General features: G+C 44.6%; 2 protein-coding genes across 3 annotated transcripts; both read right to left on the bottom strand.

The window, feature by feature from the left end:
* Positions 1 to 3188: 3188 nt before the first annotated feature.
* On the bottom strand, positions 3189 to 5206 carry LOC111076434. The gene is made up of 4 exons (XM_041595513.1): positions 4000 to 5206; positions 3799 to 3881; positions 3639 to 3741; positions 3189 to 3573 (listed from the first exon to the last, which is right to left on the bottom strand). Exons 1-4 carry the CDS (start codon positions 5204 to 5206, stop codon positions 3446 to 3448), a joined length of 1521 nt encoding a protein of 506 aa, XP_041451447.1. The 3' UTR covers positions 3189 to 3445.
* Positions 5207 to 15208: 10002 nt separating this feature from the next.
* Positions 15209 to 16653, bottom strand: LOC111076435 (E3 ubiquitin-protein ligase KCMF1-like). 2 transcript variants are annotated; one of them, XM_022370236.2, is made up of 2 exons: positions 16403 to 16653; positions 15209 to 16349 (listed from the first exon to the last, which is right to left on the bottom strand). In XM_022370236.2, exon 2 carries the CDS (start codon positions 16332 to 16334, stop codon positions 15630 to 15632), a length of 705 nt encoding a protein of 234 aa, XP_022225928.2. In that variant the 5' UTR covers positions 16335 to 16349; positions 16403 to 16653; the 3' UTR covers positions 15209 to 15629. The 2 variants fall into 2 exon arrangements, with proteins under 2 accessions (XP_022225928.2, XP_022225929.2); XM_022370237.2 differs by having other exon boundaries at positions 15209 to 16341.
* Between the last annotated feature and the right edge of the window lie 1229 nt (positions 16654 to 17882).

Here is a 17882-nt window from a genome sequence, read left to right as displayed (position 1 = left end):
AGGTCATTTGGTCGCACTTTAGACAGTTTGCTACTCTTTCTATTCCTTTGTCAACTTAGTTACATTTTTTCTATGGGTGAAATGCACAGGATAAGCAGGCGAAGGGATTGCAGGAGTGTAGAGGGAGAGAGAGAGGTCAAGGGATACCTTTCGGCTTGGGGACTTGTAAAATAACTTTGGCGCCTCTCCAAATGAGCAGCACAGCGGCGCGTGGCGCATCCCAAAAAAGAGTCAGCGAACATGGTTAGGGCAGGGGTATGGGAAGCAGCAGCAGCAGGAGCACCAGCAGGAGCTGGTTGCAAGTGCAGGGTGTGAAAAGCAAACAGGAGAAATAACCAAACCGAAAGCGGAAGCCGAAGCCGAGCTTAAGTGTCTGTGTCTGGGAATATGTTAAAGGCAAACAAAGGAATCAAAAAGAGGTTCGGGCTTTGGAAATGTTCTGGCAAATACACAACATAATCATAATCGATTTCTACACCAATAGAAATAAAGCCCTGAAATTTTAATATTTTCACTTAGATTTTAATATTTATGCCATTGATTTTCATGCAAGAGTGGTTGTATTAAAATTGCATATTTTTCACTTACATTTTGATATTAATATGAAAATATTTAAATTTCATATATTTCATATTTAAATTTTTATATTTCAATATTTAAATTTAATATGTTTAATATTTAAATTATATATATATTTAATTTATATATTATATTTAAATTTAATATGTTTCATATTTAAATTTAATATGCTATCAAATTAAATTTTAAATCTAATATGTTTTCTATTTATATTGAGTATATTTCATTTTTGAACTAACTGGTTATTATTTTGCCTGCGTGGGCTACATTTTAAGTCCTCATGGGGGTTTGTAATTGGTTAAGCTTTACAGCTAGAAATAATCGCAAAATGAGTAGAACTGCATTGGTTGAGATTATGCCCCTGCGCTAAGAAATTTAACTGTGTATTCAAGGCGGCAGCTGCTGGAACCAGTGGGAATTCGGGGAAGGGGACATAAAAAAAATAATATAAACATAGTTAAAATAAATACCAACAAATATTTGATTTCATTTAATATGGAATATTCAAAATAAAAAGGTTTTTCCTTTTGATTTTAAAAGAAAAATTTTGAAATCAAGTCATAATAATATTCAAGTTAAAAATGAAACATATTTAACTACAAATTTAATATGTTATAATTATTTTTAAGTGTTTTATATTTAGATTCATTATGACCGTATTAAAAAAGCATTTTTAATACATTCATATTTGAATCAAAGTGAATTCTATTCAATTTGACTATGTTTGTATTTAAAATTCGCATTTTAAATTCAAATATGAGTGTAGCTAATTTTACTATGCCTTTTTTTCTATCAGTGATGCAGTATGCTCAAGTGTCGGACATTAATTAGTGATTTTACCGTTGAGTTGTGAGCCCGAGCAAAACTAAGGCTGAGTGCTTGCAGTGTGTGTCTTCAATGGCAGCTTAAATCTGACTCAACCCCTTGAATCAAAATCCCCTTGGGCAGGCTCCAGCTGGAGCTGGACTTAAATCATTATTGCGATGGCACCGATTGGCCAAGAAGCAGCGGAGGAACATGTGAAGAGTGGTGGAGCAGAGAAGGAGCACCCGCCCCAAAAAAAGAAGAACTTTGATGCCATTTTAAAGTGCAGCAATAATTAACAGGCGGCGGGAAACAGCAAAAGAATAATCCGAAGCTGAAGCCAAGTCAGGAACCGTGGTAGCAGCAGTGGCAGTGGCAGGGGCAGGGGCAGGGACAGTGGCGAAAAGTGGCAAACAACAGACGGCAAAAGACAAAAGTACGTAGTATAAACAGGGCTTAGTTGACCAGGTTCTCCGGCTCCGGCAGGCAGTCCGTTTCGTTTTCATTTGCGCTGCTGCTGCGTTGCAAGATAAGAAAATTGCAATTTAATTAAACTAATTGAAAGACGATAGGCGCCAAAAGGTGTCCTTGGATATCGCCTGGGAAGGCCTCGCATCCACCCTGCAGTCATCAAGCCCTGGCTTATCCTTATCGCAGCCCGCCACAGACCAACAACAACAGCAGCAACAACAGCAACAACAGCAACAACAGGAGTAATCAGAAGAGGAGCTGTTGGGGAGCTGGGCGTGGAAAAGAAGAAAGAAAAGAAGCCATGCAAATTGCTGCTCATCTTTCTTCTCCTGCTGCTGCTCCTCCTGCTTCCACGCTGCTTCTCGTTTGCTGCCCATTTGCATTCAAAACCAATGCGCCGCCGTTGACTTTTGCTTGAGAATGCGAACGAAGGAGAACACACACACACACACACACACAGCCAGAATGGGAGAGACAGGGCGAGATGGTGGGTGGGCAGGACAAGAGACGGGAACGAAGGCACAGGGAAAATGAAAAGCAAACAGGCCATTGGCCAAGGACGGACGGACGATCCAGGCGGCTGGCCCAGTCGACGCATTCAGGCATACAAATGAGCCAGGGGAATGGGAATGGGAATGGGAATGGGTAATAGGCAAAGCAAAATGCACATGGGCTAGTGGCAATGACAGGAACGTGCCTGCAAAGAAAATTAACACATCGCCACCCGCCCCAATGCAGGCAGCTCCCCCTAACACACCACACACCACACACACACCCAGCCATAGTCACACACACACACACACACAGATCCATCAGTTTCAGGTTAAAGTTTGCCAAGAATTGCCAACTTTATTTCCATCTACCTTGGGACCTCCACCCACCCACCGCCTTTGATTGCAATTCAATATTTGCTGGCAATTGCAGATTTTTATTGTGATTGCGAATTTCATTCTGTTGTCTTTTTATGGCATAGGCTGCTCCTCTTGCAACTTTAAGACCCAAAGGACTGCCCTTTTGCGAATTCCATCTGGCTTAGCCTGCTGCAAGGATGGATTGAGATTCGTCAACATTAATGCAGGGCCCTTAATGAGAATCGGAATCCCACTACTAACACTGCCAGCTGGCGATCTGGACTCGATCGAGAGCATCAGGGCAGGAGCCAAGGCGTTGCTCAGCACTCATCAGTCCTCCAGACCTCACAGCTACTGGAACGGCGCTAGAGCCAAAGTCGGCTGACCCCCACCGTGATTGCCGTAGCCTGCATATCCCCTCTATAATAATCAAGTTGCCCAAATCGTTCTTGGAATTTATTATCACGCGTTCCAACACAAAACAGTCGCTGCGACATTGTTCCATTGGCTGCAGTTCGGTGTGGGGCAGAGCCAATGGCCCACCCACAGCTGAGTTCAACTGCCCCGATTCGGCGTGGCTTAATGTAATTTTTTAATCCAAAAACAATGTATTTCCAGCAACAGAATTATGCATAAAACAAGCAAGGAGTCGAAATTTAGATTGCGAAATGAGCGGCCACAGGGGTAAGTGCGGGCTTAAATGTTGCCTATGAATGCATTTGCTTATAGCCTGTATTAAATCACTGCCGGGCAAGACATGGCATCTGTAGCATCTGTAACAGCGTCGTCTCCCATCTCCCATCCTGTCTGAAAATGCTCGTACAAGGCTGGACGCATGTGGCCTGGAGGGCTGATTGATCGTTCGTGTCTGTGGCATAGGAACAAGAGGTCAGACGCGAAGAAGGTACTGGAAAAAGGTCCCAGCAAGCTCACCAGGTGTTAGCCAAAGGAGGAGCAGTCTCTGATTTCGGGTCTTGGGTTCCAATGGAGCAGAAAATATCTGATAAGAGTTCCGAGGCAACAGCACGGAGGAGGACTACGAGCGGAAGGTGGTCTGAGCCTAGATCCCGACACTCATTTATGGAATACTTACCACAGTGAAGATCCACTTCTTGCGGCCTGTCGTTGCTGCTCCACCAACATAAAAACTTAAACTAATAATGGAAATATTTTGAACTGAACAAATAATTATTTTTTTGGTTGGGTTTGTCGGTTGGCTAAACGTCTCGAGCATCAGGCGGCGGATCCGTGCTCGAGTCCCACTCGTTCGGGTTGATGAACATCTGAGAGGCACTGCCGCGCAGGGAGTCAAAGCCCTGGTTGAGGGGCACGGGCTTGGGCCGCTTGTCGATGTTGGCCATCCACTTGGACCAGGCCCCCTCGGACCGCTGCAGCCGCTCCTTCCTCTCCTGCTCCTTCTGCTCACGCTGGCGTCGAGCGCGATCCCGCTCCTGCTGCTGCTGCGCCACCTTGCGGCGCTCCCACTCCTTGAGGCGCTCTCTACGCTCCTCCGCGGTCTCCTTCTGGCGGCACCCTGCGGCGCTAGGGACAGGGCCAGGGACGGATGTGCAGGACTTCTTCTGGATGAGCGTGGACGTGTTGTTCCGCTCCTGCTGCTCCTTCCGGAGACGCCACTCCCTGACCTGCCTCTGAGACTGCTCCAAGCGCTCGGTAGTCGCCCTTTCGCGCTTCTCGCGTTCCCGCTTCGCGGCCAGAATCTTCTTCTTGCGCTCCTCCGCCTTGCGCTGCTTCCACGCCTCGAACTGCAGGCTGTCGCGATCCTTCTTCTGGGCTTCGAGGCTCTTGAACCCGGTGGAAACGTGCGGGCTGCAGCTCTCCAAGTTCAGAGAGGGCAGAAAGTTACTGCCACCCTCCGGTGCCTCGAGGACAGCGGCATACGCGTCACTCCAGCTGCAGAGGGACTCCCTCGCAGTGTCCGGGGTGCAGCTGCTGCTGGTCATCAGTTCGCGATCTTCGCTGGCCTCCATGTCCTCTGGTGTTTCACTGCTCAGGAGGTAGGTCCTGCAGCTGTTGTAGGACTTCAGACTGTCGGTGGGTGAAGCCCCTCCCTGGATGAGGGTGGACTCCGAGAGGTCCCTGCAATCGCCGATAGACGCGGCCGGTACAAGGGTCCCTGTCTCACTTCGCCAATCCTCCTGGCAGCCCCACTTATTGCCCTCCTCGAGGCCGAGACCTGCCAATGCATCTCCCAGTTCCCCTTCCTCCAGTTCCCGGCAGAAGCTCGCCATAGTTTCGGTTTCGGTGTCGGTGTCAGTGTCCAGGAACTCAGCAACATCCTCTCGATTGCCCACCAGGGTGCAGGATGAAGAGTCTGTGTCCGTGTCGGCATCTGCTACGAGTGGATAGAGAGTGCGATTGGTGAGTCCCGCAGTCGACTCCTCCGAGTCGCTCAGGTCGCGCATGTCACGGGTACGACGGCCCGACAGCTGCTTGCGATCCACCACTTCGCCCCTCTGGTTCTGTCGAGCCATAAAAGCCATTGCGCTGGCCTCGAGTGCCGTTGGTGGGGATCGAAAGCAGGACGGGAGACGTGTGGGAAGACTGCACAGAAAAATGCAAAATGAAAAGAATTAAATTTCCAGATTTCTGTTTCTGTTTTCTGTTTTTCGGATGATGTTTTCCGTTTGTTGTGTTTTGGATGAATGATCTGTACTGAGGGATCGAGCGACGAGGGGGGTTGTGTGACCCAACAGAGGTTGCAAATGGTACTAGATTTCGGGTTTACTGCTGGGTGTACCTTCGGTTATCCTGACTCCAATGAAAGCATTTTAACTGACAACAAACAATAAATGAAGCAGCGCTGGTCCCGTTTGTTCCGTCACTGTATAACCTGAGTGGCGTAGTTAGCCCATGGGGAGTACATTTTATCAGTGTGAAAAAGTTTATTGAACTCTCTTGTTCGCTTATTAATTTAGCAAGCTGAAATGGCCGAGGGCCCCACTGTGCGGCACTATCTCGAGCTTGCTCTGCGCGTCGCTGACGAACAGCCGAACCATAGCCGAAAAAAGAGTAGAAAAAGCGCGCGCTCCCTCTGTCCAGAGAAGAGCTTTTGGGTCGCGCATGCAGCGTCTTGTTTGTGTATGGCCTTTGGGTAGGCAGGTAGACGGATGAATGGAACATCGCTGCAGTGCGCTGTTTGCCTGCTGTTTGCTTGCCTGCACGGATCATGGCATGGATCAGTGCTGTAACTTGTGGGCTGCGCCTTCTTTGTTCCTAATTAATTATGTATGTACTTTCGTATGCAAGTGACTCAACGCTACTTAACCTATTAATTACCGTCCATCGGTTAGTACTATGTGGAAGAAAGGGAAGGGGCAAAGCGCATGGCGCAGCGCTGTCCATGTGTTTATTCGTAATTATTATTTACTATATATTCATATAGCATTGTATCATACATATTTTTTTTTTGTTTTTTTTTTTGGTGAGTGCTATTTAAATCTATTTAAATTTAGTCCAATGAATTTAGTTCATGTCTGTTCAATCGGAATCGTCGCGCGGTTACGTAATTATAATCTAATGGTCCCATTTCTGCTTCCGACGTAACCACGGAATCGTCGGTTTCTTATGCATGTGTGGGCGAAAAGGATCCGCAAATGCAGCAAGGAAAAAGTAACAGCGCAAAACTATAAGCCAAAGGGTAAGCAAAAGAAGGGAGCAGAGCGCAGTCTGCTTTGTCTCCCTGTTATACCATAACTTGAGTATTTTACTCCTAGTTTTAATGAAGTTTGCCAAATCAATTTGTTTTACATCTGTTACATAATATGATTGGTTTTATCTTCCCCTGCACAACCCAGACTATTGCTAAAGCTCACACAATACATAATGAAATAATAACTAAGCCGTGCACCCTTTAAGTATATAATTGCTTTTACTCGTTCTGGTTTAGCCCCTTACTGGTTACCTCCTGGTTACCTAGCTTCGCCTCTGGTCAGAATATCGACATCCTATCCTTTCGCTTGACATGTTTGCTTCTCTTTGGACTTCGTTCACTCTGATTTGGTTTCAAATCTCTAGCAAATCTCTCTCTTTCATTCATAAAGTAGACTAAACTCCCACAAAATTCCCTTGCGCTTATCTCAGCGCGCAGCCAGAGCTCCGGGGAGTGCGACGAGTGCCGACGCCATGGAATATTGCAACTAAGTGGAGAGGCAGCTCAGCCAGTCTATCTATCTATCTCACTCTGGAGCACTGCTCCTTAACCCTGTCCATCCATCGCCATCCAGATTTCACATTCTTTGGTAGCAAAATTATTTTGGTTGGTATTTTTTCCTTATTTTTTTTCCTTTTATAGTCTCTCTCTCTCTCTCTTTTGCTGGTTAATTCTTACGCACTGTTTTTATATCTCTTTCTTTTGCTGTCTTCGGTCCTTGCCTTGGCTTGCTCCCACTAGTTTCATGCCAAATTGAATTGCTGTTGGGGGCAAAGTCAACGTTTTCAGGCTTCCCGACACTTTATAGTTTTATTTTAACGTTTACTTCTCATTTTCTTATTTTTCCTCTTTTTTTTTTGGTAAAATTGTTTGGCTTTGCCGCTTGTTGACTTACGCCAAACAGACTGACACGCCCACACGCACATCATAATTTATGTGGGAGCTAAGCAAAAGTGTTAAGTTGCCTACACGAAAAATGAGCGCGCCGCAAAACTTTGGTTGACTTCAAAAAAAACCAAAAAAACCAAATAAAAAATATATGTATGTGTGTATACACTGACACTCTTACACATCCACACTGCTACACGAGTTTGAGTGCGTGGCAGAAAGGGGCTGGGATAGGGCAGGGCAGGCACCACCAGCACACTGATTCTCGCTCACAAGATGCAAGTGCCTCAATCTTTACATAATAAAACAAATAGAGCTTACAATGATACGAGTAGGAAATAAATAAATAGATTAAATTAAATAATTGAACTCTTTTTTTTTTTTTGGCATGCAAAGACTGCTTTGACCCACTGTGCGCTCTAGTGAGCGAGTGGCCTGCGGTTTCTTCTGCTGTTGCTGCTGGCATAAGTGGATTACCGTATTAAGTTTTTATTATTAGTCTAAATGGCAAAGTCCTCGTTGACTTTCGGGGAGTAACAAACTGGATGGAAGTGGGAGTGGGAGTGGTAGTTGGTGTGGGAGGGGAAGTGGAAGAGTGTGGTTGCCTCAGGGAAGTGGGTTAAGTTGAGAAAACCCTTGAGCCAGGGCAAGATGCGTGGCTGTTGGATGTGTGGGCCTGGGTCTTTGCCAAGATGAAAATTAAGTGCAAAATAAGAAAATTAGCTTAAAATAAATTCTGTTGCGGTTTCAGCGTCCTTCAATATTCATTTGGCTTTTCTTGTGTGCGCGCGCGTGGTCTACAAAGAGGATTAATAATTAGATACGACACTTAACATGTGCATGACTCCCTCAGACCGACCCGACCCGACACAGGCCACGCTTCAGCCCCAGCCCCAGTCCCAGCCCCAGCGCCAGCCCATTTCCACCCGAGAGGTAACCACCGAACCACCAAGCCACCCATTCACAGAGGAGAGGATGAATCGTTTACATTTTCTGCTCAATTCTCAGAGCGTTCATTTGTATGGCGCAAGAAGGCATAACTTTCATTTATGACAGGCCCAGTTCGCATATTATGCGGTATATTCCCTTCACTTACCAACTCTCCCCGAGTTCCCAGAACCATATAGGGGAGTGGCCCCCTCCCCACCCCAGCCCAACACCATTCATGGACCCCTTCGGGCCATCAGTGCATATGCATAAAGTTTATGAGGCACTGGCGATTGCAAAACTTTTACCAACAATGGCGACAAAAAGTTTCGCTTCCCGTCTCCTGGCTGGCTACCCATTCCTCTCCCTCTCTCTCACTCTCTTTCTCTGTCTCGCTTTCGACACTTGCCCAAAAGTTAAAGACAACAACAAAATGCGACAAAATAATGCAACTTAAACAAAAAGAAATTCATACATATGGCAAATTGTCATCGAACTTGACGAAAATTTCGCACCAAGGAAGGGGATCCAAATAAAAAAATAAAAAAAAGTCAAGCAACATTTTCAAGTGGAATGCAGATGAAAAGTTGGCGAAAAGTGTAAGAGTTTTTCAAGTGGCACTTTGGGAGTGCCCAGAACAAATATGTATATAAATTTAGCAAAATTTTCTGGGCTAAATAAAAAAAAAATGTCCAGCCATCGAAATCGAAGAGTGTCTGGGCATACCGGAAAGGGAAGAACGATAGTCGCTTGTAGTCTTTAGTTGATCGACCCTAAATTTGACAACATTGTGTGCAATTATTTCATAAGTGCTGAGCTGACCAACCAACATAAATACCACAAAAATACCATAAGCTCTCTCCTCAGGAAGTGAAAGTTCATTGCCAGAGACAGAGCCAGAGACAGAGCTAGGGACGGAGATAAAGCCAGGGACAGACATACACACAAACATTCTGCAGCTGCAGAACTCGGTTTATTAACTCAACTCGAAATCTTTGACTATTCTATTATCTCAAATTTAACTTGGTGATTAAATTTATCCATCCATCTCTTACTCTGTGTATTTCTTTGCTCTACCGCATCAACTGGCTCTGTGCAGTCGCAAATGCGCAGAGAATCCGAGTAAAGTCTTTTTCTTCGGAGCAAAAGATTTAAAATCAAATTAAATGCTTGTTGAAATGTCATCCACACATACGAAGTGGGCGAGAGCGAGACAGAGACAGAGACAGAGACAGAGACCGGAAAACAGATTCAAGTGCTTTGAGTATAAGGAGAGGTCTGGGGGTAAGCTGCTGCATCAAGTGTCATGCAATAAATATCACTCAAAACTTTCCATCTCTTCTCTCACAAGCACCAGCCATAGCCATAGCCCCAGCACCATCTCTGTGTATGTCTCCGTACCCATCCCCATCCCCATCCCCGTCCACGTCTCTGTTTCTGTTTCTGTCTCGATTCGTTTCGCTCCGTTTTTGGGCTCCATGTGTAGCGATAAAATGTATCTAGTTTAAGATGTTTTTGCCGCCTGGGCAAACTGTCATGCCAGGGACTGCCTTTGCTTTTGCTTTTGCCACAGCCCTGCCTCAACTGTACCTGACCAGATCAGCCCTGCCCTGCCCTGCCTCTGGGAAAGCCTCGCAGGAAAACTCTTGGCCAAAGTAGGAAGAGCAGTAAACATTTTTAATTTGACAAAACTTTTTACCTTTGACCACAGAGAGAGAGAGAGAGAGAGAGAGAGAGAGAGAGAGAGGGTGCCTGGAAATGGAAAGGGTTAGCACGGGAGTGGGTTCTAAGTCTGTGGCGGTTGACTCTGTGCAAAATGTGAGGTCAATGCGGCAAACTGAAGTCTGACGTCTGATGGAGTCCAGGCCGAGGTTGAGAGAGAGAGAGAGAGAGAGAGAGAAGAGCTCAATGAAATGAAAATTTTCCGAAAATTAAACCAGAGGACTTAAGCACATTCCCAGAGCCACACAACACACAACACATACCCCCCCTGTAAGTATGTTTGCTGGTCAGTGTCGTCAAGTATGAAATTGTTGTGTTGACACTAAACTAAAGTAACTGAATTAAAATGCGGCTAATAGAGTAGTTGCAAACACATGGACATCAAATGGCCTGAAAGCGAGACAGTGCCAGAATCAGAATCAGAACCAGAACCTGAACCAGGACCAAAACCAGAACCAGAGAAAGGGAAAGAGACGGAATGACGGAGTAAGATGGACCAGATTAACAGACTAGTTTATGGCAGTCCGTGGAACCCGAGACCCAACATGGAGACTGTCCGTGTGTGTGTGTGTGTGTGTGTGTGGCTGTCACTTAACTTTTTTTTTTGTGGCTCTGTCTCTGCTGACAATCTCCACAGGTGGAAGACAGATGAGAATGGGCTTGCGGGGCATGGATGGATGGGCTACTCTTGATGAATATGCTCAGGAATTTCTGTACTGTTAATGGGACGCTCCTTGCATGCGAATGTCTTTGTCCTTCTTTGTCATTTCTGGCCTGTGATTAGCAGAGCAAGAAGTCCAATTTTTCTAAAGTTTTTAATTCGGTTTTTGTTGGCTTTACTTGACTGCGGGTATTTCGATGTACTATACATACTTGCAGCGGTTCCTGCAACGTCTCTCTTATCTCTGGCATTGCTTTCAGCATTGCGGACTGGCAATCGAATGCAGGAGCTAAATATTGTGAGCAAGAATGGATTTTATTTGAACCGCAGCCAACTCCAGCCAGCAGCTCCTTCATCAATGTCATCTTCCATTGCATTTTGCACTGGGAGAGGGGGCACTTAAGTGGTGGCCGCGGCTGTAGTCTCTTTGGGATAAAACAGTACATGCATTGTCAGCAGAAAACCGTTGGAGGGGAACAGGTGTGAGGGCTACCGATGCACTATGAAAGCGAAGAAATTATATGGCACGTGCACCCCGAGTGCTCCCTTTCCGCAAGCGAATTATGCCGATGGCTGCATTTTCGTACAGCATTCCCCTGAATATTCCAATTGCATGCAAGTGAACACCCTGATGCTCTTCCCAGCGTCGTTCAAATTATATGGATACGATTTATACATTATGCTATAGCTGCTGCCATACGTAGATATTTTTATAATAATTTTAGTATATTTTTATTTTAATTTTATATTCCGTAGATCGGTATGAGATTATGATATGATGTAAGTTATGGGTAAAACTTTTAAATTCATTCATTCTTTTAATTTAAAGGCATGATTTTAATGTGTAAATTTAATCCTTTGCTGCCTTAATGAATAAGTTTGCATCCGGCAAAGGAAAATTACGTATACGAGTATGTGTGTATGTGTGTACTGTGTGTACTGTGTGTACTGCGTATGCGTATGCATAATCTGCGAAAATGTGAATAATCCTCGCCCACCCATTAGGGCAGCCAAAAAAGTTTTGCTTGCGGCCTTGCCACACACGCAAACACATCTTCACCTCTGTGCACGTGGCTCTCTGTGTGTGTGTGTGTGTGTGTGTGTGTGTGTGTGGTTGTGCTTATGCATTAGTGTATCTGTGTTCGTGTGGGTGTGGGGAAAAAGAGAGAAAGTTAAATTTAAAAAATGTCAAATTGCATACATTTAGGAGCTAATGAAATAAGTTAAGCGACAACAACAACAACAACAACAACAACAAACAACTGAGAGCGTTGCATAGTGCTGAGCACTGCGTTAAGTACCCTTCTGCGCTACTCTCCTCTCTCTCGCTCTCTGTCCCACCCACTTTATCCCACTTGCACCATGGGTGTGTACGTACGTATCTGTGTATGCAGTGCAATTTGAATTAATTTGACTTTTTTATGAACTTTAAGTATGCCAACAGTAGCCCAAAGCTTCTCTCAGCTTTCCTCTCTTACTCTTGCTCCTTGTTGTTGTGGTAGTTGCTGTTGTTGTTGTTGTTGTATTTGTTGTTGTTGTTGCTGCTGCTGCTGCTGTTGGTGGCATGCTGTGCGATGCAGCACATGCTGCCACTGCCCCAGCCCCAGCCCCTGCAGGGCCCTGGTTGGTGTGTAATCCTGTGGCTTGTGTGAACCGTGGAGCGTTGATGAGATGCCAGTCGAGTTAATCAGGAAAACATACGAGAAGTGAGCGAAAATGAATTCATAAGTAACCTTCGTGGCAACAGTTTCAAGGTTCCCTTCGCCAGGCTACTTAAATAATCAGAAACATAACCAATTAGGATTATGAGAAGCCAGCCAATGCCTGGCGTTGATTTAAGAGCAGAAGCAGCCAAATGGAAAAAAAAAAAAAACGTTGCCTCAAGATCGTATCATTATTCCAAGTGACAAGTAACCAGTGCATAATAATTTCAGGCATTGCTATTGCTATTACATTTTGCTTGCTTACACAAAGAGAAAATTGCCATCAATGGCCATCAAAGACTTAAAGCTCAAGCCTTCAGATTGATGAGCGCTTAGCAGTGACACTGACTCGTTCATTCAGCTTTAATCGGAACATTTCGATTTCCTTGGCATCATTCCCCGGCTCAGCCATGGCACATCTCTTCGCCGCAGCTTCCATCCAGCCGAGTCAGGGCCGAGTCTAGCCAACTGTCCATCATCTATCTATCTATCTATCACAGTGTCTATTTATCTTTTGTATCTTTTTTATCTGCTTAGCTGTTCCTGGCTGGCTGCCCCATATCCGGCATTACCCCCACATTCACCTTCACCCCGTTTGTTGTCTTGGTTGGCTTAGATGGCTGCTGTTGATGGCGTTGATTGTTGGTGACTTTGATTTTTGCAATCTGCTTTCGATTTATTTTATATTTCTTCCAGGTCACTTGCTGCAATATCCCCCAACCCCCCACCCTATCACTCATACCAGTATATATCTTCATTCCACTTTTATCTCATCTCATCGCATCGCTTCATCCCAACTCCTGTCACCCACACACATGTCCATCTTTGTCTCTGTCTTGGTCTGGCCACTTCACTTTTGATTTTTTAATTTTGGTCATTCTCCCCAACCCCAACCCCACCTCTACCTCTGGCTGTGGCTCTGGCTCTGGCCATGTCGTCGATAGACCATCCCTCCCAACATCATCAATTTTCCACTGTACCAGACCATTCGTAGCTCCAATTGTTGTTTCTGGCTATATGGAATTTGAGTTAATATCGAAATGTATGTACAATGCGGGCTCCCTTCTGTGTTTCCATTGCTGTGTTTGTTCCGCTGGCTGCCACATTTCCCATTCCGAAATGTTTCAAAATTTTGGCGTTTTTAATGATGAGTTTCTGTACCATTATTAAGCATTCGAAAGAGTATTGACACTGGTTAATGGAATTCTTGAATGCCAATTAATAATTTTTGGAATATTTTCACAGACTTTTATCATATTTTATTCAGAGAATTAGTATTTTACATTTAATTAATGTTTAAAAATGCATTAAAAATTTATTTTCAGATTGCTTAAAAAACTAAGAAAATATATGTATATATTTATTTTGGGATTTTAAATGACTTTTTATTCTGCCGCCACTTTTTAGACAAAACTTAATTTCAGCATCCCACTTATACACTTAATTACAATCAATGGAAAAAAAACAAAACAAAACAAAAGCCAAGCCAAGCCAACGAATTTTCTTAATATTCCACATAAATCTAACTTTTTGCCGCCTCGTCCAATCAATCAAGTCCTTTGGGTATTCAAAATGCAAAAAATATAGAAAAAAAAAGAAAAATCGTTTGAATTTTTTTGTGGGCCGCTTTCCGTTTTTGTTTGTGTGGACTCGCTATTGTTTCGCCTGATGGATGCCATGACAAGGTTCTCATAACTTTTTACCCCCCAAACAGAGATGTGTTTACAGCATGCAAAAACTATGCCAAATATCCTCAAACCCGTAGCCCGTAGCCCGTTACCCGTAACCACTATATGCGCGCGTATATCCTCGCTTTGACATCGCTCCTCATGGTGAGTGGAAAATGCTTCTTCCATTTTTGGCTGAAACCGAAACAGAAACAGTTGTGTTGTTGCTGCCTGCCGCATTTGGGGGAAGCTGCCAATCAGTACAAAACAAAATGTGACCGGGTGAAAAAAATTTGCTATGGGTTATGGGTGGATGTATTGAAGGGTGGGAAGGGGAGGGGAGATATGGGTGTGTGTGTGTGTTTTTGGCATTAATATAAAACGCAATCAAAATCAAATCAAATGAAATTTGTTCGAGTTGTTTTTGTGTGTGTGTGTCTGTGTGTGTTGATAAGTTCATTATGTTTGCATTGCTTTCGGTTAGTTTTTCCCCTCTTTTTCGAGGTGGAAAAACTGCCCCAGATTTACGCCCTATCATACCACTTCCAGCTGAATGTTTGTCTACCGATATGACCAATAATCAATAGATAGCCAGCACACACATACAGAGACTGAGACTGAGACTGCGACTGCGACGCACACAAACAAATGCTTGGCCGCACATTACAAGCGACTTGGGCCAGCCGCAAATTGAACTAATTTGATGTGTGAACAAAAGCGGGTGGAATGAGGCTATTTAGGAGGTGATGGAATAGCTGCAGGCAGGATTTATCCTGACATTGATGAGCAGAGCCAGATTGAAGACATTCCCCACATACATATGTATGTACCGTACGTATTTCTTGGCAGCCCAAAAGAACGTCTAGGAGCAGCAGTTGAGGGGAAGAGCCCACTTACAAGTATGTCCGAATCAATACTCGACGCATTCCATTCCCTCTCCCCATAATTAGCCTTCTTCCTCCTCTTAGCTGTGTCTGAGTTATGATTTGGCGATATATATGCATACCGCATTAATTCAATTCGATGTGGAAGTGTCTGAAGCGGGCTCCAAATACTGAATAAGTCGGTTCCTCGTGATACTCACTTAATGCAAATCGTAGGGAGATGGTCAGAAATCTACATAATTTGCTACACGCCGACACAGACTGTCAGAGTCCAAAAATTAATACAAATAATACAAATTAATATCCTCTGCTTATGGACAGATTTAAATTCCAGTACTGGAAAAGCCTCTTGATCCATTTCCTCTAAACGCTTTATTTTCTTTTTTTCCTGAGCCTTTTTGTATGTATTCTTTATTGGGGCATATCCTTTTTCTGTGGTTTACAAATTGATAACTGAATGTGTGAGTTGTGTGTCGCAGTGTATTAAATATGCTATGTGTGGGGCAAAGACATTTCAGTGTAACTTCTCGTGTGTGTGTGTAGCAACAAAAATGTCCCAAAAAAAGACATTCAAATTGAGCGAAAAATGCTAAACAAATTTCGCGGGGCGCAATACATTGGCACTGATATGTATGTGTGTGTGTGTGTATATGTTATGCGGGAAAAATGCTTAGGCTCCAATATTGTAAATCCATTTCCAATTGTAAGTATATATGCACGTGTGTATGCAGTGTCTGTGCAACTCTCTCTCCATCAAAAACAAAAAAAAAAGTGTATACGTAAGCGCAAGTGATTTGCCTTTTTAGGGATTCCCATCGCTGCCATCGGGCATCGCTGGCCTCTCGCGAGCGATGGAGAAGCGCACCTGCTGGCGCTCCGGTGCCGGGGCCGGTCCCGGTCCCGGTGATGAGGAGCGCGGACCCACCACCTCTGAATAGACAAAGTTGAACGGTGCGTTCGGCGACATGGGATCGATCATGTGTTGGTGGCGCGGCGGCCAGGAGATTTCGATGTCCGACTCCTCGGTGCCGTTCTCAGACGGCTCCCGTTCGTGGCGTACAGCATTATCCAGCACAGAGCCGCGCAGAATGCTTGGCGCAGCAAGATGGCGAGCGCGAACGTGCTTCCAAATATTCAAGCGTTCGGGATGAGCCTCGGGCACGGCCACGCACAGCGGACAGATGACCAGGCTGCGATCGTCGCGGTGCTCGTCGTCCACATGCTTTGCCAGTTCGACGTCCGAGTGGCCCATGGCGCCGCAGACGGGGCAAGTGAAGCTGTCGGCGCTCAGCACGGGCATTGGCTCCCCGGCAAAGTGCAGCATCTTGGCCTCGTCGTCCAGCAGGCACTGCATTGGATGCCCCGACTGGTGCTGCAGAGTCACCGCCTTGGCCTCGAAACAGGCCTGACACAGATCGTAGTCTGCGCACCTGAGGCACTTGTAGCGGTAGCGACTGATGCTGCCAGTGTTGCAGCCATCGCAGTTTATGGCCCAGTGGGTCGGCATTTTGCACCTTTACACCTGGAGAGATGATGAATGGATAAAACAATTACCATATCTTCAGGGGAACTTACTCTTTTGGGGACTCTCAGAACGTTCTCGACCAGCGGCTGGCCTGCGAGCAATTGCCAATGCCTAAAATTGCAAATAGTTTCAGTGCCCGATTCACTTTTTCACTAAATACTGTGCGGGGCTTGGGTGTTGCCTACTGACGGGCCAAACTATCAGATTTCAGTGGCTGGATGGCTTGCTTTGGTTTGCAAAACAAAAGATTTCTATTGGAAGCCGACAACGGGTCGGCAACTGGCAACTAAAAAAAAAAACAAAAAGAACTACCAAGATGGCGTCGCCTCGCGTCAATTATTATGGAGAGCAACCCTGCGCTCCGTTTGAAAAAACATCGGTAACATCGGTTGCCAGACATCTGGGAAAAAGGGTACTCAGGTCTAATTCAATTTAAATCGGATTTTGAAAAGGGAGCTAAGTAAATTTCTCGTTTCAGCAGAAGAGCAGGTTTCAAGCAGCTGCTTTCAAATGACTTGTAGCTGATCATTTTAATGATTGATTTATTTAGTTTAATTTAGTTTAATTTCTGAAAATATTGTTAATATTTCAAATTGAAATTTTCAATGAAAGGTATTTAAAACTGATTGAAACTGATTGTGCTGCATCAAGTTTATGTTCCAATAAGCCAATTTTCGAGTAAACTTTTGAGTATTTTAAAGCAGACACCATAAATAATGATTACTTATTATTATTATTTGTATTCAAAATAAGCCACACAGCCGAATTAAATATAATCATCCACTACCTTAAGGAGAATATTGTTCGGTAATAATTATAATAATTTGTTTAAATTATTATTGAGCAGCGCAATGATTTTGGAGCAACAAGTGTGCATATGCATAGCTAAAATATAATGATATACTTCGCCAGCAATAGTTAGAGCACCGCACAGCCTCCGAAGCCCGTCTTAATATTCTGTTTTTAATTATTATTATTTCAACTGGCTCCCAATTAAATTAGCATAATATCAATCGAATATATTTGCAATTCATACGACTTCGAGGCATGTGTGTGTGTGTCCTCGTGTCCAATCGAATGCCCCCGTGTCTGTGTGGGCCTCGTACATGCGAGTGTGAGTCCGAGTCCGAGCATGTGTGTGCATTCGCATATATACATATATATATATATATTTGTGTATATGTAGAACTGTCCATAAACAAGGCATCACAATGAGTTATCCTTACGCTCATTACATTTGGATTAACATGTTAATAATTCCAACAGACCACCCACTCGGTAAGTGTGTGAGTGGCGAGAGGAAAGGGTGTGTGTGTGTGTGTGTGATGAGGGGAGGTGGGTGGTTGGTACTCGTACGTTCAAGCATATGCGGGCAGCTACTCAACCCAGACCAACAGCTGAGTCAATAATTTAACAAATGCATGCGGCTGGCTATTGTGGGTGGGGCTACCTCAGAGACAGGACAGCGTGGTGGGCACTTACCCAGCATGTACGACGAGCACAAGACGAGGCTGGCCGGGAGATGGATGG

Source organism: Drosophila obscura, unplaced genomic scaffold, assembly GCF_018151105.1.
Source record: "Drosophila obscura isolate BZ-5 IFL unplaced genomic scaffold, ASM1815110v1 contig_73, whole genome shotgun sequence".
Lineage (NCBI taxonomy): Eukaryota > Metazoa > Arthropoda > Insecta > Diptera > Drosophilidae > Drosophila > Drosophila obscura.
Note: the sequence above shows the minus strand (reverse complement) of the source record. Positions and strands in the feature narration are given on the sequence as shown.

What these genes read in the sequence shown, in the direction of transcription:
- LOC111076434 (XM_041595513.1), bottom strand. Translation starts at nt 5,206, where the DNA reads ATGGCTTTTATGGCTCGACAGAACCAGAGGGGCGAAGTGGTGGATCGC. An exon ending in AGAAGTGGATCTTCACTGTG is followed by an intron (nt 3,742 to 3,798) that starts GTAAGTATTCCA and finishes TTCCGCTCGTAG; the next exon opens with TCCTCCTCCGTGCTGTTGCC. An exon ending in CCTCCTTTGGCTAACACCTG is followed by an intron (nt 3,574 to 3,638) that starts GTGAGCTTGCTG and finishes CCTATGCCACAG; the next exon opens with ACACGAACGATCAATCAGCC.
- LOC111076435 (XM_022370236.2), bottom strand. Translation starts at nt 16,334, where the DNA reads ATGCCGACCCACTGGGCCATAAACTGCGATGGCTGCAACACTGGCAGC.